The following is a 25,248-nucleotide window of genomic DNA, read 5'->3' as shown; positions in this document are numbered from 1 at the left end:
TTTGTCCCCCTTGGGGAGCTGGAGGTCTTTGGTATTTGAACAAATTTGCCATTGTGTTTTGCTACTACACATCTATGGTCCCTTAAATTATACAACTCAAGAGGGTGAACATCTGTCTCCCTGGGATCGCTGACAAAAGGGTGGTGCAGCTCCTCCTTCTATCCCTGTCCTTGTCCTGTTGGGCCCGCAGTGAGGCGAGAAGCACCATTCATTCATTCAACAAATAGTTTTTGGACCTACTACATGCCAGGCACTGCTTCAGGCACATCAGTGTCTCCTTCTAGCTCTCCCTGAATTCCTCCCTCCATCCACCACCCCTTCATATGGTGAGTGATCTCAGATGCCGCATCCAGCTGGATCATCCTGCAATGTTAGCATTGAGCACTTACTGTGCAGATGGGTACTGCACTTCGAGAGTTATAGACAGAATGCTGAGACCTGTCCTTGCCTTCAAGGAAAAGTGGTAAGGTGGGGCGTAGTGGCTCACACCTGTAATCCTAGCACTTTGGGAGGCCGAGGCAGGAGGATCCCTTGAGCCCAGGAGTTCGAGACCAGCCTGGGCAACCTAGGGAGACCGTGTCTCTAAAAAAGTTTTAAAAAATTAAAAATAAAAAGAGTGGTACGCATGTATGAAAAGTTAAACACCTCCACGCAGCCTACGGAGAAGTGATTGCGAGGAATCACTGCATGAGTGGCAAGCGACATAAGTCAAGGGTGAAGGGTCCTGCCTGAAAAAGGGGAGGCAGGAGCTGAGCTCGGAAGGACCAGTGGCACTTGGCATCAGAGTGGACAGCAGAGCAAATACCTGGAGGGCGGAAAGTGCCCGAAAGTGCCCCTCGGCTTGGCTGAAAGGGTGGTTGCTTGTGGAGGAGCAGTGGAGTAGAAAAGACCAGAAAGGCATCGCCTGAGATGGGAAGGGCTGGCAAAGCCGTGCTCTGAGGTATGGGAAAGTCCTTCTTAGGTCAGAGCTGAAGCACTCCTGCTTCTCACATCGGATCCGACCTTCAGACATCTAAAATTAGGCTTCTGCCAATTAACCTTTCCCACTGCTAGAACCCCGACACATTTACAGTTGCAGAGACATCGTTCAGCTTTTTAAAAAGACTCTTCAGTGCTATTACAGGATTTTGTGATCTCTCTGCAGCAAGGTCTATTGGTTCCTGTATCTCCAGCACCCCCAGGAAGGTGCTCAGCCTGAGCTTGTTAATGGAAGGGCAGGAGGGAGGAAGAAAGGAAGGGAAGTTAAATAAGTTCTAAGTAAAGCTCGTGGCAAAGTGCTCTTTCCCTTCAGAAGGGCCGCTCTGTAATAATAAGCACAAAGCACAGAGCAGTGTGGTTATTAAATTTGGGGGAAACAAATATGATAAAATATAGACATTTGTAGAGAGGTTGGAAATAAAATAAAAGTGGAAGATAAAAATAAAATTGATAACCACAGGTTGCTCAGAGCCTAACCTAAAGGATGTTATGGGGGAGAAAGGAACGCTGCCCTCCCCAGGCTTCCCAAGCCTCCCCAAGAAGTGGCCGGAGCCTGGGCTGGGAGATCTGCCCAGCAGGGGTTCAAGTCCTGAGTCCACCTCTCCCCTGCGGGGCGGTCGTGAGACCTGGCAAGAGCAGGAGCACTCCCGCTGCTACACCATCAGCCCTAGGGGTGAGACACTTAGCCAGGGGCAGCCCTGCGACAGCTGTTGGAAGCATTATTATTATTATTATTATTGCTAGAGATGGCGCGGGTGGGGGGGGGGTCTTACTAGATTGCCCAGGCTGGTCTCGAACTCCTGGCCTCAAGCGATCCGCCCGCCTCGGCCTCCCCCAGTGCTGGGGTTACAGGCATGAGCCACCGCGCCCGGCCTTAACTTGCTTTCATTGTACACCCATTCCTAAGGGAATTGGAAGCAGCCGGCAGGAACACTCCCTCTTATGGAAAGAAGAGCCCAGGGCCCTGGTCATGATTCAGGTCCCAAAAAAGAGACCGGAAGAAAACGTGAGGCGCCAGAACAAGAGGCTCTACAAGGTGCACACGAGGGTCCCTGCCATTAAATGAAGAATTTTCTGTGTAGATGCCCGTGCGCAGGTCCAATGAAAGCCGTGGAGAATAAGCGTTAGTTCTTCAAACTGAATCTGAGCTAAAACCTAGCAAAGGCAGGTTGGGGTTTGGGGGTTGCGGGGCAAGACAGGAAGGGGTGGATGGGGAAGAGGCGGGGGTCATAGGAGGAAGGGATGGGGAGGAGCAGGAGGAGGGAGGCGGAGGGAGGGCGGCAGCCAGGATGGTCCATTCCATTCTTGGAGCTGCACTGTTGACTTCGACCACAAGGGGGCAGGGCTGCTGAAATTGGAAGTGCGAACGCCTACATGAGTCTTGACCCTCGACAGGCACCGTATCCAGTTTCCTTCGTTGGGAGGGCTTAACTGCCCGGAAACGGAAGTCTCGTTCTTTTTCGTCCATTTTCCCGGTTGCCGCTTACTGTGAGTATCTCTAGGGTGATAGGCGGGTGAGAAAGGTAATTTGGGGCAATCCACGGCCAGGTGAAATTTGGGGACTCCAGGTCCGCGTGGAGGGTGTCGGGGAGGAGAAGGGGAGTGCGATGGGGCCGATATTTCGGGGGAGAGCGGGAAAACGGGGTTCGCTGCCAGCCCCCGCGCCGTGTTAACGCCGAGGACTGTTTCCCGCAGGTCCGGGTCCGCGCCAGCGCCCAGCGCGCCTCGTCGCCATGGTGAGTACAGTCCCTGCCTGATGCCTTCCCGGGGTGGGCTCGTGGGGCCCCGGGGCGAGGGCGAGAGAGCCTCCCAAGGATCTCCGGAGGCCGGGAAGAGCTGGTGGACTGGACCATCGCCGAAAGACGTGTTTCTTTCCTATCTGTTTACTCGCTTCCTTTGTGCCGCAGCCTCGGAAAATTGAAGAAATTAAGGACGTCCTGCTCACAGCCCGACGAAAGGATGCCAAATGTAAGTAGTTGCTCCGAAGGCTCAAGATGAGCGGTGCCTACCCTGGCACTGCTCCGGGAGCGTCTTACCCGGAATGTCAGGCAGGAGACGGGTTAGGCCGTCTGGGTGTGTGCCTGGCTCTCTGGGAGCAGTGGTTCATCCTATTTCCCATGAGAAAGATCTGTGTGGGGCACGTTGAGGCCCTGGAATTTCTAGGACTATCTTTAGCTAATCGCGAGCATTTCAGGGGCTGCCCTGTGTTGTTTTCTTTTGTATAATACGGAAAATTCTCGGAACGGAATCTCCACTGCGCGAAAGCCTCAAGACACACGTCCCATAAACACAGAGTTTAGGTTCTTTGCAGTTGTGCAAAATCTTAACATAAAACCCATTTTGTAATAAAGTGCCGGATATTTGCATGTAGTGTATTGAGGACGGCACACTGCAGTATAGTCGTTTACGTCGTGATCCTGTGGTCGCCGGCCAGTGTCAGAAGGTATACCTATCTAGCCCAGAAAAATATTTAAAAAAAAATTTTTTTTTTTTTTTCCTTGAGACAGTCTGATTCTGTCGCCCAGGCTGGATTGCAGTGGTGCGATCTTGGCTCACTGCAATTACCGCCTCCCAGGTTCAAGCGATCCCCCTGCCTCAGAGTAGCTGGGCGCGCCACCATGCCTGGCTAATTTTTGTGTTTTTGGTAGAGACAGAGTTTCACCATGTTGGCCAGGCTGGTCTGAAACTCCTAACCTCAGATGATCCACCTGCCTCCGCCTCCCAAAATGCTGGGATTACAGGCGTGAGCCACTGCGACCCACCAAGATCAAAATTTGAAGCAGGGCTTCTACTGAATGTATATCGCATTATCATCATTGTAAAGTCACAAAGTTTAAGTTGGACTGTCATAGGTATGTTTCCCAACTTGTACATACGGGGGAAAGAAGGTGATTAATGAAAAACCTTGAACAGCAGGTTTTCGATGGATAGGTACCAATCTCTGCTGCCCAGTTACTTAAATTTTTACACCAAGCGTGAGAGGTAGTTGTGTTACCTCTTTGTGATACTTGAAGGAGATTTGGGGGCTTGTGTTTGATACAAGCTAGGTCTTGAGTTATGTTGTTACTTTAACTCAGAGTCATCTTTTTTCAGCTGCGTGAAATAGAATCAGGTCACATGTGGAAGTGGGATTGCATGGGACAGGTCTGTTAAGGTAGGCTAAGACACCAGCCATCTCTAATGCTCTGTGCCAGCGGTGGTGTCAGACGGTGGTTGGTGTACAGGGAGAGTCCTTCAGTGAGTTGGGGGTACGCAGAGATGGGGGTCATATTTGTGTCCCCATTACCCAAAACAGGCTGTCACCTTTGAGGTAGTGACCACCTGTGGGAACAAATAGCATCTGGTGGGAATGATGTCTGTCTGCCAGGGTTTTGTATAAAGAGATGAGGTTATCAGGTCAGTTTTATTTCAGACCATATGGGGTCACTGCCTAGTTCGAAGCCCAACTCTACCAGCAGGTAACTTACCCTTCTCAGCAAGTTAAACATGACACCACCCTTTGATTGTGTTTTAAAAGGGTGGTGGTTCGGGCATGGTGGCTCATGCCTATAATTCCAGCACTTTGGGAGGCCAAAGCGGACAGATCGCTTGAACCAGGAGTTCAAGACCAACCTGGGTGACATGGCAAAACCCTGTTTCTACTAAAAATAAAAATATTAGCCGGGCATGGTGGCACACGCCTGCAGTCCCAGCTACTCAGGAGGCTGAGGCGGGAGAATCAGTTGAACCGAGGAGGCGGAGGTTGCAGTGAGCTGAGATTGTCTCACTGCACTCCAGCCTGGGTGACAGAGCGAGACTGTCTCAAAAATTGGGAATCTTGATTTTAGATGATGTGGCTTTAAAGGTAGCAGTCACAGTCCCCTGGGGATAGTATAGTGTCAGTAGCTGTTTGTTGAAAAAGCTTTTTAAAATTGTTGCATTAATTTTTAATGTGTAATAAGCGTAGCATAAAATTTACTATTTACACTGGGTATGGTGGTTCCCATCTGTAATCCCAGCACTTTGGGAGACTGAGGCAGATGGATGAGACTAGCCTGGGCATCAGAGTGAGACCCTGTCTCTACAAAAGAATAAAGTTAGCCGGGCCTGTGCCCGTGGTCCCAGCTACTCAGGAGGCTGAGGTAGGATTGCTTGAACCCAGGAAATTGAGGCTGCGGTGAGCCATGGTTATGCTCCTGCACTCCGGGCTGGGCAGCAAAGCATAATTGTACAGTTCAGTGGCATTCAGTAAATTCACATTGTTGAGCAGCTGCCACCATCACCCCCCATCTCCAGAACTTGATCTTCCCAAACTGAAACTCCCTGTTAAACACTGGCTCCCCATTCTTCCCCAGCCCCTGGCAACTACCTTCCAATTTGTCCCTGAATGTGACTGCTCTGGTTGCCCCATACAAGTGGGTCTGCTATTGCATATTTGACCTTTTGTGACTGGCTTCTCTTCAAACGTCCTCAAGCATGTGTCAGATTTGCCTTTTTATTTTTTCTTTTTTTTGAGATGGAGTGTCACTCTGTTGCCCAGGCTGGAGTGCAGTGGTGGAATCTCAGCTCACTGTAAGCTCCGCCTCCCAGGTTCATGCCATTCTCCTGCCTCAGCCTCCCGAGTAGCTGGGATTACAGGCACCTGTCACTATGCCGGGCTAATTTTTTTTTTTTTTTTTTTTAAAGTAGAGACGGGGTTTCACCGAGTGAGCCAGGATGGTCTCTATCTCCTGACCTTATGATCCACCTGCCTTGGCCTCCCGAAGTGCTGGGATTACAGGCGTGAGCCACCGTGCCCGGCCCGGAATTTGCTTTTTTCAAACAGGGTCTCACTCCTGCCCAGGCTGGAGTGCAGTGGTGTGATCATGGCTCACTACATCCTTGATCTCCTGGGTGCGAGTGATCCTCCCACCTTAGCTTCCAGAGTCTCTGGGACTACGGGCACGCGCCACCATGCCTGGCTAATTTTTGTTTTTTTAGAGACGGGATCTATGTTGGCCAGGCTGGTCTCCAGCTCCTGGCCTCAAGCAATCCTCCCACCTTAGCCTTCCAAAGTGCTGAGGTTACAGGCATGAGCCACCACACCCAGACCAGAGTTTCCATTGTGTGGATAGGCCACGGTTTGTTTATTCGTCTATTGATGGACATTGTGTTGCTTTTACATTTCCGCTGTTGTGAATAATGCTCTGAACATGGGTGTGCAAATATTTCTGTGGTTGCTAACTGTTCTTTGGGGTATATACCTAGAAATGGAATTGCTGCACGTACGGCAATGTTGAGTAAACTTTTTTTTTGAGATGGAGTTTCGCTCTTACTGCCCAGGCTGGAGTGCAGTGGCAGAATCTTGGCTCACTGCAAACTCTGCCTCCCATGTTCTCCTGCCTCAGCCTCCTGAGTAGCTGGGATTACAGGTGCCCAGCTAATTTTTGTATTTTTAGGAGAGACGGGGTTTCTCCATGTTGGTGAGGCTGGTCTCGAACTCCTGACCTCAGGTGATCCGCCCACCTCAGCCTCCCAAAGTGCTGGGATTACAGGCATGAGCCACCGCGCCCAACTGAATAAACATTTTGAAGAGCTCCATGTGTTTTTACAAGTGGTGTTCAGCTTAGTTCAGCTGCTAGGGGCAGTGTTACACTGAAATGGGTTAGTTTGGATGAATATCCAGGTGTCTGGATGTATTAAGAACAAGAGTCCAGGCAGCCTGTGCTTTGGGCAGGCTCTGAGTCACAGTGCTGCTTCCTCTGATGTACCCCATTCCTATAGCAGTTACTGGCAGAAATGGAGTTGCGGAATTGCGAGGACAAGATCATCTTGTGCTGCATCTGCCAGGTTAAGTGATGTGTGCTGCGTCTGGCCAGGTGCTTGTGTTGAAGCCTTAGAGCCCATGTTTAGCCCTCGGCCACCTGCTTCTTGATTGGCACATCACTGCTATTATAACAAATCCTGGGAGTATCTCTGAGCAGTTTTTAAAGAGTTGGAACAAGGCATTCAACGAGTACATGGAGTGGTAACTACTCCTGGGAAGGGGTTATCTCACAGCAGCCAGATGGCAATGCATTGATACTGCTAGTACATAACCAGAGTGGTGCACAATTCAAACCCCACACAGCTGAATTTGAGGTACATGTTAGCTGTGTCTTATCTGAGCTGTGATCCTGAGGTAGAATTTGGCAGCAGGAAAGAACCCAGAAAATGGATTCCACATAAATTCAAGGAAAAGCCTGGGTGCATGTTGTGTGCAGTGGCTGGAGGCATCCTGAAGAACGAGCTCTTACTGGCCCAGAATGTCATCTCACATGCGGAGACGTGATTTCCGGGAGTGGAATGCTGAAAAGCGCTCAGTCCCAGCAGAGGGCCCGTCTCCTTACTTTATCACTTCTTCCATCCCTTTTAAAAAAGATAATAGGCCAGGCGTGGTGGCTCATGCCTGGAATCCCAGCATTTTGGGAGCCTGAGGCCGGCGGATCACGAGGTCCAGAGATCAAGACAATCCTAGCCAACATGGTGAAACCCCATCTCTACTAAAAATACAAAAAATTAGGTGATTGTGGTGGTGCGCGCCTGTAATCCCAGCTACTCCAGGAGGTTTAGGCAGGAGAATCGCTTGAACCTGGGAGGCGGAGGTTGCAGGGAGCCAAGATTGCGCCACTACGCTCCAGCCTGGCAACAGACCGAGACTGTCTCAAAAAAGAAAGTAGAAATAAGAAAGATAATAAGGTTGATAGAGGATATTCTACAATGCTGTGTTCAGTGTACCCAATAAAAGTCACAAGTTGGAGGAACGGGTAATAGTGTTTTCTGTTTGCGCAGAGGGACGGTACTGGAGGTGGGTGCTGACTATCTCCTGCATACTGCTTACTGCTTGAGTGTGTTTGCACATGGACTGTGTCACATCTGTTTTCTGTGATACAATTTAATTCCTGATTCTGGTCTCCGGTAGCTGTCAAGATCAAGAAAAATAAGGACAATATGAAGTTTAAAGTTCGATGCAGCAGATACCTTTACACCCTGGTCATCACTGACAAAGAGAAGGCAGAGAAACTGAAGCAGTCCCTGCCCCCTGGTGAGTGAGCCTGAAGTCACTTCAGGGGTGGGTGGGGTTTGGAAGGTTGCTGTGTGTGGCCATGTTATATCTTGTTTTGAATCCCTCTGATTTCAGAGCCTGTTTTATGGTCTAAGAATCTGCTCTTGCTGTTGGGAGTGTGAGGAATAGTTGTGATTCTCAGGTTATATACAGTGCCAGAAATCATTTCCTTGGCCAGAAGAGAGGTTAGAGCTCTTTTATTTATTTATTTATTTATTTTTTTATTATTATACTTTAGGTTTTAGGGTACATGTGCACAATGTGCAGGTTTGTTACATATGTATCCATGTGCCATGTTGATTTCCTGCACCCATTAACTCGTCATTTACCATTAGGTATATCTCCTAATGCTGTCCCTCCCCCCTCCCCCAACCCCACAACAGTCCCCGGAGTGTGATGTTCCCCTTCCTGTGTCCATGAGTTCTCATTGTTCAATTGGTTAGAGCTCTTTTAATCCTGTTCATGACCCTTCAAGTTTGGTGCTAGTACTGATAGTCCCCATTTTTTACAGGGGAACAGATAGAATATAATAGACCAAGTCTTTTTATCAAACACTAAATATTTTAACCGAAACTTCACTGGTGGATCTAATTTCTGAACCTTGTGTGCTCTCTTTAGCTTAAGTACAAAATCTAGACAAGCAGTAGCAACTCAGATGTGTCTTCTGGATGGCTTTTGTCTCTTTCCCTCTAGGTTTGGCAGTGAAGGAACTGAAATGAACCAGACACACTGATTGGAACTGTGTTAAAATACTAAAAATCCTAACTGTCTTTAGTCTTTGCAGATGGGAAAGGGAAAAATGCTACCTGGTAGTGGCTTCTGATGGGAACAGGATGCGGGTCCTGTTGCTTCCTTCCTGCATCTTTGTTTTTTTGTTTGTTGGGTTTTGTTTTTGTTTTTTTTTTTTTTGAGACGGAGTCTTGCTCTGCGGCTCAGCCTGCAGCACAGTGGTGCGTTCTCAGCTCACTACCACTTCCATCTGCTGGGTTCAAGTGATTCTCCTGCCTCAGCCTCCCGAGTAGCTGGGATTACAGGCACATGTCACCAAGTCTGGCTAATTTTTGTATTTTTAGTAGAGACAGGGTTTCGCTCCCTGCCTCAGCCTCCCATAGTGCTGGAATTACAGGCGTGAGCCTCCGTGCCCAGCGCATCCCTAATCTTGAGCATGGTCTCAGTGGGCAAATGAGGCCATGTGTTTTAAGCCCGAGTTTGAAAATAAGATGTGGGGAGGCCATGGTGGAAGTAGCACGTGGGGTTAAACATAACTGGCAGATGTGGGAGCGGTGGTGGGGCATGCCATTCAAACAGGTCCCAAAATGGGTGCAACAAGGTATAGCACATCTACCACTCGCTAACTTGACTGACTTGGAGAAATGCTACACTTTTGCCTATTTCCTCAGTTGGAAAATAGCCATATTAACACCTGTTTCATTGGCTTGCTGTCAGGGTGCTGGGATTGTGGGGGGGGGGGGGTGCGTGGGTTGGGGTGGCCACCAGGTGGTGCTGTGCCATAGCGGACAGCACCCCTGGAAATGACCGGCATCATAAAACCTGTCTTCGTGCCCAAGATAGTGTTTGTTTTTTTAAGCTCTCTACCTTTTAAAAGTGTGGTATACAGTGTGCTTGGTATTGTGTTAGGCATTTAAACGCGCTCAGGTTGTAAGGTTGAAGTGCCAGTCTTTGAATATTCTGTAAGGATTGTGAGGGTGTGAGGTGGTTGTGAGTCTGGTCGTGGGTCTTGTTTCCTCCGGGAGAGGGTAGGTATGCCAGCCCTCAGGCCCAGGTGCGGCACTGTGGGCGGCTCTCAGCCTTCCCCGTTCTGTAAACATTTGCAGATTCCCAAGGAAGAGCAGCCTTTACCACGTGGGTTTTCTTTGTTCCCAGCACATCGTCCAGAGTTTCATCCCAGCTCCTAGGAGACAGGCCCTGCCGGGGTGTGTCCAGCCTTGTCTAGAGAAGGCCGCCTTTCGTGAAGTGCCTCCCAGCCCTGGCTTGTGACTCAGTCATCTGGGGCACTTAGGCAGTTCACTGTGGTGGCCGGGGCTAACTGGAGATTGCGATTGCGGTGGTCTGGGGCATAGGTGTGTTTCCAAGCTCTCAGGTGGGCCACTGTCTTGCTGGGGCTTCAGCAAGCCCCTAAGGGCTGCATACCAGGTGAATGGGGGGGGGGTGGGCTACAGCTGCTGGTTTGCAGACTGTTCTCCAACTCCCTGCTCAGTCTGAGAGGTCTGTCTCTGTTGTGCCTCAGCTTTTTTTGACACCTCTCTGGGTCAGTAGGCCTCCGGGGAAGCAGCTAGAATGGTCGCTGTCTGGCTGGGTGCAGGTGGGCTGACAGGTTTGGATATTCCGGGCTGCATTCCAGTGGCTGTGGGGATAGCCCTGAGGGACAGCCTTTGCAGTTTGTTTCTTCCAGTACCATGTGCAGGCCTCCAGCCTTCTGGGTCTTCCATTGCCCCGGGTTCAAAGTCAGTCCTCGGTGACCACCCACTGCCTAGGAGGCAGGCCCTTCCCACTTGGGGGGCCTCTGAGGGCAGGGGCTTTAAAGGCGGCTACCAGAGCCCTTCCTGAAGAGTCCACTTTCCCCAGCAACTGCAGGGACTGAGTCAGAGACCAAGACCTTTTAAAATGAGATTTTCACCCAAAGAAGTTCCTTCCCCTGCCGCAGTCTCCAAGCTGATCGCCTGGCTCCTGCAGTTCTCCGGCTCCCCTTTCCTGTTCTGGAACTTGCATGCTTCCCCTTCCACTGGCCTTAGTCCCTGATCTCACAGGGTCCTGTTCCTTCTGCACAGAGGCTTCCCCCAGCACCCCCCTCTTTGACTCCCGATCATCCTTCAGCTCATGTCACTGTGCCCTCTTCCTACGGCAGGGACTCTGACATTTCGCAAGGCCTGCAATCTCTGTTTGCAGGATACAAGTCCACCTCACCTCGCCTACTAGGCTGTAGACAACATGCAGGCGGGAACGTGTGTTTTATCCATTACTGTATCCTCTAGAACAGAGAACGTGCTCAAGAAAATTTGTTGAAAGGCACCCCAATTAGAGAAGAACGGCTGTTTCCAGCCTCTGGGGCTCTTCAGCTCTGGGCTCCCGCGGGGCCCCAGAACTGTGGGATCACCGCCACGAGGAGAGGCCCCGACGCCAGGACTTCCTCTAATGGACACAGGGCCTTTGAGCACTGGGTGAATGGGGCCCCAGCAGCCATGTGTGTTTGCGAGCGTTTTCAGTTGGCCCGCATCCACCCGGTCCCTTCAGCCAGAACCCTAGGAGCCCTGCCCCCATCCTCCCGGGGCTCCTTTCTCACCCGCGTCCCTGCCTCAGTGGCTACGCACCCCTCAGGCTGGCTGCCCAGTGCGGTTTCCACGCCCAATCTGCCGCGACCCCATCACTCCACCCCCACCTACCCCTGACTCCTGCTTGTCCTCCAGCCTGGGCTCCTCCCTCCGCTGACCAAGTCATGCCAAGCAGTTTGCGGTTACAGGACGGGTGGGGGCCTCTGCATATGTGCAGAGTACGGAGGGCCCAGGGACGCGAGGCTCCCCGATGGGCAACCTCCCCTTCCTTTGCTTTTCCCCAGAGCCCCCTCCTGGCCTGCATTTGGCATCTTCTCGGGTCATCATCGCCCTCTGCGGTGCCTGCGCTCGGGGTGAGGGTTTTTGTTGGCTTTTGTTACATCACCAATGTAACAGTGCCTGGCATGTAGTAGGTGCTCAATAAGTTTGTTGTTGCATGCGCTTCAGTCTCCCCTAATGCTTGTCCCTTCCGGGCGCTCTCATCGCTCTCCTACCTTCTCCGCTACACAGCTCCAAGGTCCCTTCCTCTGGGAAGCTCACCCGTCCCACTTGCCAGGAAGAATCAAGCAAATTTTGAGTGAGACACCTTGTCCTCACTCAGGCATCCTGTAGGCGGCTTCAGTGAGTTGTTGGGGCAGATGCGCCAGGAGCTCCCGAGGGCAGGGACGGCGTCTTATTTCTCTTTTTAAGTCCACAGCGTTTGCACAATAGATGCCCAAAAAATGAGAGTGAATTTAGAATGAGTGACCGAGTGGCTGAAGATTTCCTCCTTCCTTTCCCAGTCTGTCGGTTACTTACCCTGTGACAAGCCCTTGGGACGGGCAGTCGCCCCTCTCTGGCCTATGATTGCTGGCTGCCCCCACTGACACCTTATACCCTTGATCTGATCATAAATAAGAAGCAGCCCGGGAACCTCGAGACTGAAGCTGACTTAGAGAATTCTGGGAGCTTTTTTCACTTCCCTCCTGCCATCCGGCCAGGACAGATCCCCGCCCAGGAAGGGGCTATTGACCATAGACTGGGATAGGTAGACTGGAATCGCGGCGGGGCGGGGTGGGGTGGGGCGGGGCAGGCACGGGGAGCGGGGTGGGGTGGCCCCGGCCCGGAGGTGAGCGCAGCTGCCCTTCAGCTTGTGGGCAGCACTCGGGCCGAGCCATGCAGGCGGCGCGCGTGGACTACATCGCTCCCTGGTGGGTCGTGTGGCTGCACAGCGTCCCGCACCTCGGCCTGCGCCTGCAGCCCATGAACAGCACCTTCAGCCCCAGCGATGAGAGTTACCAGGAGGTGAGTTCACGCCGCCCCAGACCCCAGCCACGTGCGCCCCAAGTCCCCGCACTACCCCCTCTCCCCTCGAGAGCCTGCACTTTCCCACGTGCCTCTCAGACCCCTTCTCTCCCCACGCAGCCCTTTCCCGTCTCCCCTCTCCCCTTCTCCCCTATCCTCCCAGGCCCTTGGCCCGCGTCCCCTCCTGTCTGGGAACCTGGGGGGCCGGGAAAACTGAAGAGATCAGAGTGAAGTGGGCGTGGGGAAGGGGAGGAAGGGCGCGAGACCGCCTGCGGGGTGAGGGGCTGAACGCTGAGCGGACAGGGCGGCGCGGGGTAGGGGTAGGGACAGGCGCATTCGTGTCGGGGTAATCCTGGCGCTCGAGGTGCGGGGTTGCTGAGGGGTGCCCCGACGTTTTCGACCATCTGAGGTTCCAAGATGGGGCGCTTTCTTTCCGGGGCTGAGTGGCCTAGGAAAGTTTGACAGAAACCGAGTAGAGTCTCCCGAGTCGGTCTTCGCAGCACCCCTCCTCCCCAGCCCCGGCCTGCAGGGTGGGAGTCCCAGCTGGAAGGCTGCAGGGCTTGGGGAAGCAGCATGGGTCACTTCCCCTCTAGCGCAGAGAATCCACAGCTGCTTGGGCTTGTTCCAGCGAAGGAAGGTGGCCTCCCTCAGCCCATCTCACACTGTTGTCCTGAGGACCCCCTTGCATTGACAGTCAGCCTCTCTGTGTCCCCTGGTCCTAGACTCACCCATTCCTGTTCCCCCACGCCCCTCTCTCTACCCCACCCCTTCTAAGCCCTGAATTTCTGGCCTAGGGCAGTCACTCCCTGCTTCCCCGCCCTTTCCCTACTCTGCTGGCCCTTGGCAGGATTCTGCACCCCACAGACAGGGCCAGGGCTCCCCAGACCTCCCTGCCCAGACAAACAAAGCTGCAGAATCTCCCAGCCCGTCTCAGGTCTGGTCACGCCTGCTCTGGCCCCGGGAGCCCACCTGTATCAGTTCCTTGTGTTGGGTCAAAGATTCTGGGGCCAGTGGCCCAGGATAGGGTCCACTTGTTCAGAGCCAGGCGCCCATCTCAGGACTTTGGCCCCCGGCGGCCTCTCCCTGTGTCAAGTTCTCCAGATACGGGACAGGTCAGGGCAAAGCAGGGCCTCTTGGAGGGAATCCTGATCCAGTGTGAGGTGCCCAAGCGCCAGTGACAGGGAGTCTAATAATAACCCCTGGCGACCCGGCTGCCATCAGGCCCAGGCAGATGGTGCCTGCCCTACCAGAGGGAGGGGAGCATCAGGACCCCTTCCTGGGGTTCAGTGGGCACTCAGGAGCAAGACGGCAGTCGGTGGACACACCCCCCCTCCCCCAGAGCCCAGCCTGTGGGAGTCTGTGTTCCCTGAGAATGTGGCTGCCTGGGCATAGCTCCAGGGAATCTTCCTCCTCCATGAAAAGAGGCAGATATGATTTCAGAGACAGCTGTGTGTGTGTGTGTGTGTGTGTGTGTGTGTGTGTGTGTGTGTGTGTGTGTCCCCATCCCAAACCCTGTGCCCCAGATCCCACACCTGGGGTCTCCAGCCATAGTTTTCTCCTCTCCACTGGAGGAAATCTAAACTTTTCACTGCATCAAGAAGACCCCTAGATGGGGGTAGGGATGGTAAGGGGACTCCTTCACCCTGCTGGCCCCAGACACAGTTCCTATCTGCCCAACAGCCGTGGCTGGTGGAGCCTGGGCCTGCCCACAGCCCCCTCAGTCCCATGGACAGGTGGCAGTTGAGCCAGATGAACCTACCTCCAGCCTCTGCCTCTTCTCCCAGGATTCCGGCCCTGGCTCACTTTGTGCCAGGCATCAAATGGTTCCAGAGGGTGTCCCTTCCCATCGGCCACTGCTTCTGGGCAGCTGACACCAGCCCTGCCCACTGGCTCCTGGTCCCGCTCACCCCTCCCCACCACTCAGATGGCTGAGTAGGAGAGCCTGGTGGGCCAGGACCGGAAGTCTGGCTCTGGGTGTTATTTAAGGCGGCTCCTGTTTTGGTAAGTTCCCCTGTTGTGACCACAGGTCTCTCCTGGACGTCTTCTTTCCTCCTGAGCACCAGTCACTAACAGAGTCAGATGGACCGTCGGTCATCCCAGTCTTCAGCAATCTTGACTGGGGCAAGTGCCATGCCAGGCGTGGGCTGACCATGGTAACGAAGGCAGCAGGTCTTCAGGAGAAATTGCTGGGGATTCTCTGCGGCTGGGCTCTGGGCACAGTGCTGTGGCAGACACCAAGCAGTTTGAGGTGGGGGCTCTGCCCTCCAGTTGGCTGGGGTGGATTCCCGGTTCTTTCCATGTGTGACCACGGGTAGGTGTCTTAACCTCTCTGAGACTTGCTCCCTTCATCTGCAAGAATTAGATGAGATATTCCACATATGCCTAGTAGAGAGGGTCCCATAGCACATAACAGGAGCCAGTGACACAGATCATTCAATGGAATGGCTATGAGGTTCAGCATTGTGTCTCAGGACAGTACCCTGTAGGGGGATGGAGAGGAAGGAGATCTCTTCCACAGACTCTGATTGGGGGAGACTGAACAAAACGCCTGCAGAAAGGGATTCAGCTCATGCCCCACATGGTCAAATGCACAGTGCTGGCTGTGTGGGGAGTGGGGGTGGGTGCATGTGCATCAGACATTAAGCAAGGATGGAAACAGGCAGGTGTTGGCCTAGGGATGTGGGTGGTGCGGGGGATCTCAAAGGCAAGAGCGTTCTTGGAAGTGCAGAGATGGTGAAGAGCAGGTCACCTGGTAAGCTGGGATTTCCTGAGCAAATTCAGTGTTCCAGAACCTTCCTGAGGAAGTAGGGGCTCTCACTTTCTGGGGTCTTTGGGAGCCATGGAAGCCCCCAGTCCTCCTGATAGTTGATCCTCGCCCCTCTCCCCTCAGTGAACTTGAGCCCAAGTCCTCACAAAGGCCACTTGGCCTGTGTCACCAGCATTGTGGGGAGGCTACCCTCCAGTCAGTAGAGGCATGAGAAGTTAGCACCAAGGCAGGGCTGTGGATGAGTGCACGCTGGCCCTGGCAGGCACCCAGCTCTGGGCTGCCAGATGTGGCTGTATGTCTGGAAGCAAATCAGCCTAGACCTGCAGCCTGAGTCTTCTCACCTTTGACAGATGAGGAGGATTGAATTTGGAGACGATTCCTACTCTAAAGAGATGGTAAAAGGACTAGAGAGTTCGTGGATTATGAAGCCTGTGGCCAGTGCCTGGCACACTGGAAACTGCTACAATCGCTGCTTGGGAAGGAGAAGACTGCAGCCAGCCAGGTGTCCATTGGGCAGTGTTGGGGAGAAGGGAATGGGCATCTGGCACTGAATCCAGCAGTGTCTCTCTGAGCAAATGAATGAGGCACTTCGGTGTCCCTGCCTGGGCGTGAGTGCCACCGTCACCATCCAGCCAGCCCCTCAGGGGAGACCAGACACTGATGAGCTCAGTTCTTGAAACATCTTAGTAAGCTCCCAAAGGCTGTGCAAGTGTTAGTTATTGCTACTGTCAACAGGCAGGTGGCCGCATGTGTGCTTCCTCTTCCAGCTTCCCTTGCCCAGGATCAGCCGACCAGCCGCTCTTTCAGGACGTATGTTAGGAGGCAGAGGATATGTTGTTAATTTTTTTTGTATTTAGGCATGTATTTCCATGTATTCTCTCATTGGTTGATTCGGTTCATAGATTCGCCAAAGTACAAAGTGGAGGGTACACAGTTGGGGACTGGACCGGAACTGCAGGACTTCCTGCTTCTGACCTGGGGGCAGGTCTGAGGAAGAAGGACCAGGCAGCAAGCCCATCCCAGCCGAGATCTGAGAAGAGCTGAGGTTGGGATGAGGAAGCCCCATTCATCCAGTGTGAAATTGAGTCATGGTCATCAGACAGTCATGTTGCGCCTGGGAGAGGGCTTAATCTTTCCCAGTGGGCCTGGGAGGGAGCCTCTCCCTCTAGGTGCTCCTAGTTTCCCTCTCCCAGCCTCCCCCTGAGACTGGCACACCTCTCTCTATGTCTTCTGGGCCCAGGGGCTGTTGTCCCGTCCCCTGTCCAGTGCTAAAGACCCTGGGGTCACGCTGCCATGGTCACTGCGGCCCCCAACTTGGGTCCCAGCTTGGCGGTCTCCGCTCTGGGTTTTTCACGCCACAGTGACAAATCAGAAATAATTGAAGTCCCTTTGATGACGGGAGAGGCAGAGTCTAAGCACCAGTGTGGGAGCTGGGGGCCTGGTGTTTCTCTGGGACAAGGAGGTGGCTGCAGGGCACAGTGGGAGGCGTGGGGAGGTGTGGGAAATTGTCTTGGCAAAGCTCTGTCCATCTGAGCAGGGGGGCCTGGAAGCAGAACTCTTGGCTCCCTCTTCCATTCCCCTCCACCTCCATGCACACGGGACATGAAGTGTTAATTAGGAGCAAGAAAATAATTGCCCATTAGGAGCAGCAGGTGCCACCAAACTGGCCCTGGAAGAGGGTGCTGCTTGTTGGGGGGAGAGGGGCAGGCTCCTACCTGCTCCTCTTTTCCCTCCTCCTTCCTCCTCCCTTGCCACCTTCCCTCTTCTTTCCTCTTCCCTTCCCAACTCCTTTTCCCCCTATACCCTCTCACCCTGTCCCAACCACCACCCCCAATTTTTTCCCAGCACCTAGGTAGGGTTCCCAGGAGGGTTTGGGAAGTAACTCCCTAACAAAAGGCTTCCAAAGGCTGGGCAGGGTGGCTCATGCCTGTAATCCCAGCAGTTTGGGAGGCCAAGGAAGGAGGATCACATGAGCCCTGGAGTTGGAGACCAGCCTGGCCAACATAGTGAGAGCCTGTCTGTATTTTTTTTTTTAGAAAAAGGAAATTAAAAAAAAAAAGCCTCCGAGTTTGGGTTTCCCAGGCCTCGCTTTCACTGGAGCTGGACAGCATTATCAGAAACCTAATTGAGGCCAGCTGCCCAGCTTGGAGAGGCCCCAGGCCACAGAGGCTCAGCGGCTGCCGAAGGGGGAGACCGGGAGGCTGGAGGAGGCTTGAGAGAGTGAAACGGAGGAGCCGGCTGCATCCCCCACAGCCTGATCCTTCTCGGACGAGCCTTCCTTGCTGGGTGGGGACATTGGTAGATGCAGGAGCTTTTCCCACTGGGGATAAAATGATACTGGGACTGTTCAGGAGGCAAACTGAAAGGGTAGCTGGGGGCAGGCTGGATGGTAACTGGGCTCCAGGCTACACAGGAGGGTTATCTGGGGCTCCCTTACATTTTTTTGTTATTAGGAATAACTTGGTTGGGCGTGGTGGCTCACGCCCGTAATCCCAGCACTTTGGGAGGCCGAGGCAGGTGGATCACTTGAGGTCAGGAGTTCGAGACCAGCCTGGTCCTTTTGTACTAAAAGTACAAAAAAATTAGCTGAGCATGGTGGCACATGCCTGTAATCCCAGCTGCTCAGGAGGCTGAGGCAGGAGAATCACTTGAACCTGGGAGGCGGAGGTTATAGTCAGCCGAGATCACGCCACTACACTCCAGCCTGGTGACAGAGCAAGACTCTGTCTCAAAAAACAAACAAACAAACAAAAAAAAAAAAACAAAAGAATCCCTTGAACCTGGGAGGCGGAGGTTACAGTGATCCGAGATTGTACCATTGCACCCCAGCCTGGGCGACAAGAGTGAGACACTGTCTTCAAAAAAAAAAAAAAAAAAGGAATAACTTATAGGCAAGAGTGTAATCTTAAGTGCACAGCTCGATGAATTTATACCCTCGAGCACCTGCATGCGTGGTGTGTGTGTGTGTGTGAGCAGCACCATCCCAATCAAATTGTATTCCTGACCCCCCAGAAGCCCCCTTCATGCTTTCTTGAAGTCCGCACCCTCCCAAAGGTAGCAATGATTCGATGATTCACATTTCTCTGGCTATTGATGAGTATCTCTGACTTTGAACTTCGTATAAATTAATCCATACTGTCTCTGCTGTTCCGTGTCTGGCTTTCTCCCTCAGCCTGACTTCTGGGAAATTCATCCCAGAAATACCGTCATGTATGGCTGCAGTTTCCTTTTCATGGCTGTGTAGTATTCTGAGACTATAACCCGTGTTCTATGTCTTTTCTCTTGTTGGTAGACGTTTGTGTCTTTTTGGGTGTAGGCTGTGACTGCTGTGTGAAGCTGCTGTGAACATTTGTGTATCTTCTGAGGGACACAGCTCTCCTTTCTGTAAAGCAGAATTGCTGGGTCATGGCATGCATGTTACACAATGATTTGCAATTTTTTTTTGGCTTGGTTTGGGGTTTTCTTTGGGAGGTTGGGTTATTTTTTTTTTAAGGGATGGGATCTCAGTATGTTGCCTAGCCCAGGCTAGACTCAAAACTCCTGGGCTCAAGTGATCCATCCCAGTCTCCACAGTAGCTGGGATTGCAAGTACATGCCACCAGGCCTCGCTGGTTTGCAAATGGTTAGGGGGATCCCTGGGCTTTAGCAGAGAGGCCTCAGCGGCTGCCAAGGGGCAGCCAGGACAAAACGTGGCATTTCTATCCACTCCTCACTCAGATGGAGCTCTGTGTTTCAGGGCTCTGCTAAGCAAGTCAGTTTGAAGAAAAAGTTAAGCTACTGGAAAAAGTTTGAGAACTTCTGTTGACACCAATCGAGTGCTGCCCAGACTTCAACGGAATATATGTTGCCTGGGATCATCTCTAGAGGCAGGTCTGATTCACTGGCTCCAGGGCGGAGTTAGAGATTCTGCACCTCTAACAAGCTCACAGATGTCAGGGCCACAGGTCATGGGGTGGTAAACTTCACTTTGAGGAAAGAGGCTCTCAACTCCCGGCTGTTTTGGCCGCCTCTGCCTTGGCCTGGGCTGCAGGGCCCTCTGGTGAAGGGGCATGGACTGAGGACCAGAAGAAGGGCAGTGACTTTCCACCGTCTCTTTCTACCCCTGGGCTTGCTGGGGTCAGTCCCGGGGATAGGCCGTGCTAATGAGTGGTCCAGGCGGGGAGAGCCCCAGCCCCAGCCCCTGCCACACTGTGAGGTCTTTGGGAGAGGGAGGTGTCCAGATCTACTGGGCCCTGGCTTCCCAGCTGCCACTTTTTTTTTTTTTAGACAGGACCTCCCTCTGTCACCCAGGCTGGAGTGCAGTGGCACAATCATGGTTCACTGCAGCCTCAGCCTCCTGAGTAGCTGAGACTACAGGCACATGCTACTATGCCCAGCTAATTTTTTATTTTTTAATTTTGTAGAGACAGGGTCTCCCTGTATTGCCCAGACTGGTCCTGAACTCCTGGGCTCAAGCAGTCCTCTCACCTTGGCCTCTCAAAGTGCTGGGATATAGGCGTGAGGCACCACACCTGGCAGAAAGCCACATTTTAAGTCAAATCCATCTGTTCCCCTCCCAAGTGAGCCATCTCTCCTGCCTTTTTCTGGTCTGCCCCCACCACTTCAGCTGAGAAGTCTGCCAGCCAAGAGTGACCAGCAGAGCAGTCCATGTCAGAGGCCCGAAGGCCTGCCCGCATCTCACAGGGCTCGCAGCGTGGCGTCCAGCAGGTGTCTGTCCCCCTGGAAAATGGCCCCAAAGCCCCGGACTGCAGAGCCTGGCCTTGGTTTGTCAGGGCTATCTCTGTGTGTGCCTGCCCCTGCACAAGTCTCGTCTCCCCCTTAGACCACAGGGTCCTGGAGTACCCCCTTCCTGCTGATTGCCACCCCCTGCGTAGGGCTCCCTGAAACAGGCTTTCCCTGGCAGCCCCCCGGGGCACTAGGGATTCAGGACTGGGAACCCCTATCGGGTGCATGGGAAGCAGGGGTGGCTGTCAGCTCAGGAGCCTGACTTAGAGCCAGGTCCAGCCCTGGCTGGCGGCCGCCAATCCCGGTGCCATCTGGTGCCCATCTGGCAAAATCAAGAAATCTGTGAGCAGAGAGTGGCAGCAGGCCTCCTGACAGACTGGCTCCCATTGCAGGACCCCAAGGTGCTGGGCAGACCTCAGGCCCCTCCTGCCGCTTCAGAATTCTGGCTTTGCTGCTGCCTCTGGCACTGGAGGTTCAGCTGTCCCTGTTGGGGTGCAGTGGAAAGTACTCCACAAGTTGCATATTCTGACTGTCCCGCCCCCTCACGCATCCCCCAAGCATGGAGCTGGCTTCTCAATTCTCAGGATGGACCCCAACACCTAGAACAAGCTCTTCACATTCTGCTAGAGGATGATGCCCAGACTGGGACAGCGGGGTCCTTGCATGGAAGAGGCAACAGATACACAGGGCTGTCCTTCCAGGCCCTGTCTCAGTGGAACTCAGCGCCCGAGGCCTCTGGGTACTCTGGTCCTGGACGACGTCCCTCTCCTTGCCTTTTTCCCTTGGCCATGGAGCTCACCACCCACAGCCCTCCCTGCTAACCGGGGATTCCTGCCTTGTCTCCTGAGTGGTTCAGACTCTTCATCAGCAGGGCCTGGTCCATATCTTCATCCAGGGTCTGAACCAGAAACCGGGAACCAGCTCTGGCACCCCTCCCTCACTGACCACCAGGCCCACCACTTGGCCTCATGCCCTGTAAGCTCCATCACTCCCACCCGAGTGCCTCAGCACCAGGCCCTCTGTTTACAGAGTAGAAACTTGAACCATAGGTGGAGCTTGGAAGGATGCACGAGAGATGCAGCTCAGCCCCAGTCCTATGCGCAGCCCAGGTGGCAGGGCACTTCCAGAGCCCCTTACTGCAGGGATGAAGAGTGACAACAGGCCTCCACTCTCTTCCAGTGGCTGCTGTTCCTGGGGCTGGTGGCCACTGTCTGCCTGGGCCTGAACCTCATCTTCCTTGTGGCTTACCTGATTTGTGCGTGCTGCTGCCAGCAGGATGATGCAGTGCAGACCAAGCAGCGCCACTCCTGCTGCATCACCTGAACGGCCGTGGTGGCCAGGCTCGTCTGCTGGTGAGTATGCCTGGACGCTGGGCCTGGGGTGTGCGGCTCATTCTGCAAGGGGCGAGGGACTCTTTGACCATGTTCTCCTGACCGAGGTCTGGCTACCTTGATGGAAAAGCTTGTCCCCAAATGAATGTTGTCCCTTTTTTTTTTTTACCAAGCATCAGGAATCAGATGTCTGGGGTGGTGATGGAGTCTCCAGAAAGGTCTCCCAAGTGGCCCTCCCCAAACCCTGCCCCAATGTGGGTTTGTCCTGTGCCCAGCAGCCGTGCAGGCAGCATTTCTGCACCGACACTGGGCATCTCCAGTCTGTGTGCCTGGCACCTGCCAGCTGCTGCCCTGGGTCTGTGAGGTCAGAAGAAAGTTTGATTCCAGCACAAATTAATTCCATCTTCTTGTGAGATCAGTAGCTTTTAGTCCCGTTAGCCTGTTCTTTGCTTTGGATGAGGAAGTGAGAATTTCTTTTATTTATTTATTTTAAAGATGGGGTCTCACCCTGTTACCCAGGCTAGAGTGCAGTGGTGCGATCACAGCTCACTGCAGCCACAAATTCCTAGGCTCAAGCAATCCTCCCACCTCAGTCTCCCAAGTAGCTGGGACTACAGGTGCACACCACCATGCCTGGCTTTTTTTTTTTGGTAGAGACAGGGTTTCATCATGTTCCCCAGGCTGATCCCAAACTCCTGAGCTCAAGTGATCCACCTGCCTCAGCCTCCAAAAGTGCTGGGATTACAGGCATTAGCCACTACACCCGGGCTGAGACTATGTTGCTCAGGCTGGTCTTCAACTTCTGGCCTCAGACATTGCTCCCCCGTCAGCCTCCAGAAGCACTGGGATTACAGGCATGAGCCACCATACTGGGCCTTAAAGTGAGGATTTATAACTCCCGTGCAGGAGTCCATACCCAGCCCACCACACTGCCTGACCACTCCGCCCCAGCCAGCGTCCACATGCATGCTGGCTGTTTTCAGGAGTTGTTGCATTTTTGTTTTTAAATCTATAGAGGCTTTTCCAAAAGCCTCTAGTGTCCACGCAGAGATGCTTCTGGGGTGTGTTCACCCCAGAGAGTAGAGTCTCCCACTACCCAGCAGCAGCCTGGCAGCCAGGCAGGTCCCGGTCAGCCTGGGGGTGAGGATGTCTGGGCTCTCATACCCAGGCAGCTCACCTTGCCACTGTGAGTTTCTTCTCTGTTGGAAGATGTTCTTGATCTTGTCCTGCCTGTAGTGTGAGGCTCACCTAAGCCAAAACTCAGGCGAGACGCTAAAGCAGCCTTGTGAGGCGGACAAAGCTCTGAGCACAAGGAAGGGGACCAAGGCTGCTGCAATACATGGCCGGGGCTGAAATAAGAGGCTCAGAGGACAGAGTTCTGGACAGGCCGGGAGGTCACAGTCGAGTGTGGTTCCCAGTAGAGTGGAAGAGCTTTGAGAAGCGACTGTGGTGTTAAAAATCCTCCTGCATGGCCGGGCGCAGTGGCTCATAACTGTAATCCCAGCCCTTTGGGAGGCCGAGGCAGGTGGATCACCTGAGCTCAGGAGTTCGAGATCACCTTGGGCAATGTAGTGAGACCTCACCTCTACAAAAATGAGCCAGGCATGGTAGTGCATGCTTGTAGTCCCGACTGAGGCAGGAGGATGATGAGCCCAGGAGGCGGAGGCTACAGTGAGCCATGATTGCTCCACCACAGTCTAGCCTGGGTGATGTGAGACCCTGTCTCTTACACACACACACACACACACACGCGACAAACTTGTTTTTTGAAGAATACTTTGGAATGGTAAGAATGGCATGAGGAGTCAATTCTTCCAGTATGGAAGAATTATCTGCAGTGTAGGGAAAACTCAAGGTGGAAGGAATGTGCGTGGCAGAATCCATCCCACAACATTCTGGGCATTACTTGTGCCAGGCAATAGGGCACCAGCAGTAAGAAAACAGGCACCAAGTCTGCTTTCATGATCTGTCAGCAGAGGCTGAGAACTGTGCACCAGTTTGTTTTGAATCATTACAACTAAGGAGAGAGGGCCGGGCGTGGTGGCTCATGCCTATAATCCCAGCACTTTGGGAGGCCAAGGTGGGTGGATCACTTGAGGTAAGGAGTTCGAGACCAGCCTGACCAACATGGTGGAAACCCTGTCTCTACTAAAAATACAAAATTAGCTGGGCGTGGTGGTGGGTGCCTGTAACCCCAGCTACTTGGGAGGCTGAGGCAGGAGAATCGCTTGAACCCAGGAGGCGGAGGTTGTAGTGAGCTGAGATTGTGCCATTGCATTCCAGGCTGGGTGACAGAGTGAGACTCCATCTCAAAAAAAGAAAAACCAAAAAACTAAGGAGAGAGCTCTCAAGGAAAGGAGCAGGCATAGAAGTGGATGGCCCACCTGAGTCCAGGCGTTCCTGGGTGACATGGGCACCCAAACCCATAGGATGAAAAGGCATTAACTTGGCAAAGGTGGGGGCAGGGGAGGCGGAGACACCTCCAGGCAGAGGGAAGAGGAACGTGCAAAGGCCGTGAGGCAGGAGTGAGCATGGGGCTAAAGGAAGCCAATGTAGCCGGAGCAGAGGGAGCAGATGAGAGGGTTGGGGGCACTGTTGAGGGTCCGGGTGAGCAGTGAAGGGCAGTGGGATGGGGAAAGTGTCACGGGGTCAGAAGACACAAGGAGCAGATGGGGTCCAAACCATGGAGCAACTCATAGGGGTCGGGGTCTTTAAGAGCCAGGGGAGCCACTGCAGGTGCTCTGCAAAGAGGTAGGGTGACCGGATAACTTGGGTTGAATGGAAACAAGGTCGGCGGGAGTATTCGGAACAGCAGGACTTGAATGTGAAGAAGTGGCCACCAGGTGACCGAAGAGCTCAGAGGCCTAATGAGGGCAGTGAGCGACCCTGGGATTAGCATCAGCAGAAGCCACCACCACCTGCAGGCCAGAGGGACACAGGGAGAGGCCATGTCACCAGGGAAGCTGGAGCCACACAGTCTGCCTATCAGCGGCTGCAGAACGAGGGAAGCAGGGCCCTGGCTGCCTTACCACCAACTCCAGTCTCCTACTAGCACCTCCATCGGCAGAAGCCAGCTGGCAGGGGAGCCAGAGACATTCAGTGTGAGCGATCAGCCCCCTGTGATGGAGAACAGGGCAGGGGACAGAGGAGGGACAGGTCCAGGCAGAGGGTCGCATAGACGCGAGCAAGAGTAAAACTCAGGCCATCAGGGAGGCCCAGCTGGAGAGCAGCGGGCCTACACCTGGGTGTGGACAGTGACCTGAGGGGAGTGCCCAGAGGAAGAGTCAGCTAGGGAGGTTCTGGGAGGAGCTGCTGAAGTTCATCTGCAGGTTTCTGGCTTAAGCCCCCGGATGGGGTGGCGGTGCTATCCTCCAAGGCACGGGACATTGGCAGGGAACCAGAAGAGAAGCAGGCGGTCACAGTTTGGTTGTACACAGATGGAGTTTAAGGTGCCTTTGAAACATCCAAGTGGAGTTGGAGTTATAAAGCCAGGGTCATGAGGGTGGCCGGTGTGGAAGTCACACACACGGGTGACCTGCCGTAGGAAGCACAAAGTAAGAAGAGAAGGGGGCTGGGGCCAAGCCTGGAGGAAGCACAGTGTTCAACAGCTGGGATGCAAAAGGTGCCTGTGAAGGAGACCAGGAAAGAGTGTCGAGTGTCCCACCAGGAAGGGCCGGGGAATGCCGCAAGGGCACAGGAGTCACGGGGCAGCGTGTTGCAGGAAGAGGAACCAAGCTGACCACTGCATGTGGGAGGGGGTTGGGAAAAGCCCTTGGGTTAAGTGGCAGGGAGGTCATTGGTCACCTTCAT

General features: G+C 53.5%; 1 protein-coding gene and 1 pseudogene across 1 annotated transcript; both read left to right on the top strand.

Annotated features, from left to right (window-relative positions):
- The first annotated feature begins 2,396 nt into the window (after window positions 1-2,396).
- Window positions 2,397-8,806, top strand: LOC129461609 (large ribosomal subunit protein eL38-like). The gene is made up of 5 exons (XM_055240775.2): window positions 2,397-2,466; window positions 2,674-2,714; window positions 2,886-2,946; window positions 7,898-8,020; window positions 8,735-8,806. Exons 2-5 carry the CDS (start codon window positions 2,712-2,714, stop codon window positions 8,758-8,760), a joined length of 213 nt encoding a protein of 70 aa, XP_055096750.1. The 5' UTR covers window positions 2,397-2,466; window positions 2,674-2,711; the 3' UTR covers window positions 8,761-8,806.
- A 105-nt stretch (window positions 8,807-8,911) lies between these two features.
- LOC129461608 (protein tweety homolog 2-like) overlaps window positions 8,912-25,248 on the top strand; it is a 51,482-nt pseudogene continuing 35,145 nt past the window's right edge.

This window comes from Symphalangus syndactylus, chromosome 14 (genome assembly GCF_028878055.3).
Source record: "Symphalangus syndactylus isolate Jambi chromosome 14, NHGRI_mSymSyn1-v2.1_pri, whole genome shotgun sequence".
NCBI classification, from domain to species: domain Eukaryota; kingdom Metazoa; phylum Chordata; class Mammalia; order Primates; family Hylobatidae; genus Symphalangus; species Symphalangus syndactylus.
The sequence above is the reverse complement of the archived record's forward strand: the minus strand, read 5'-3'. Positions and strand labels throughout refer to the sequence as shown.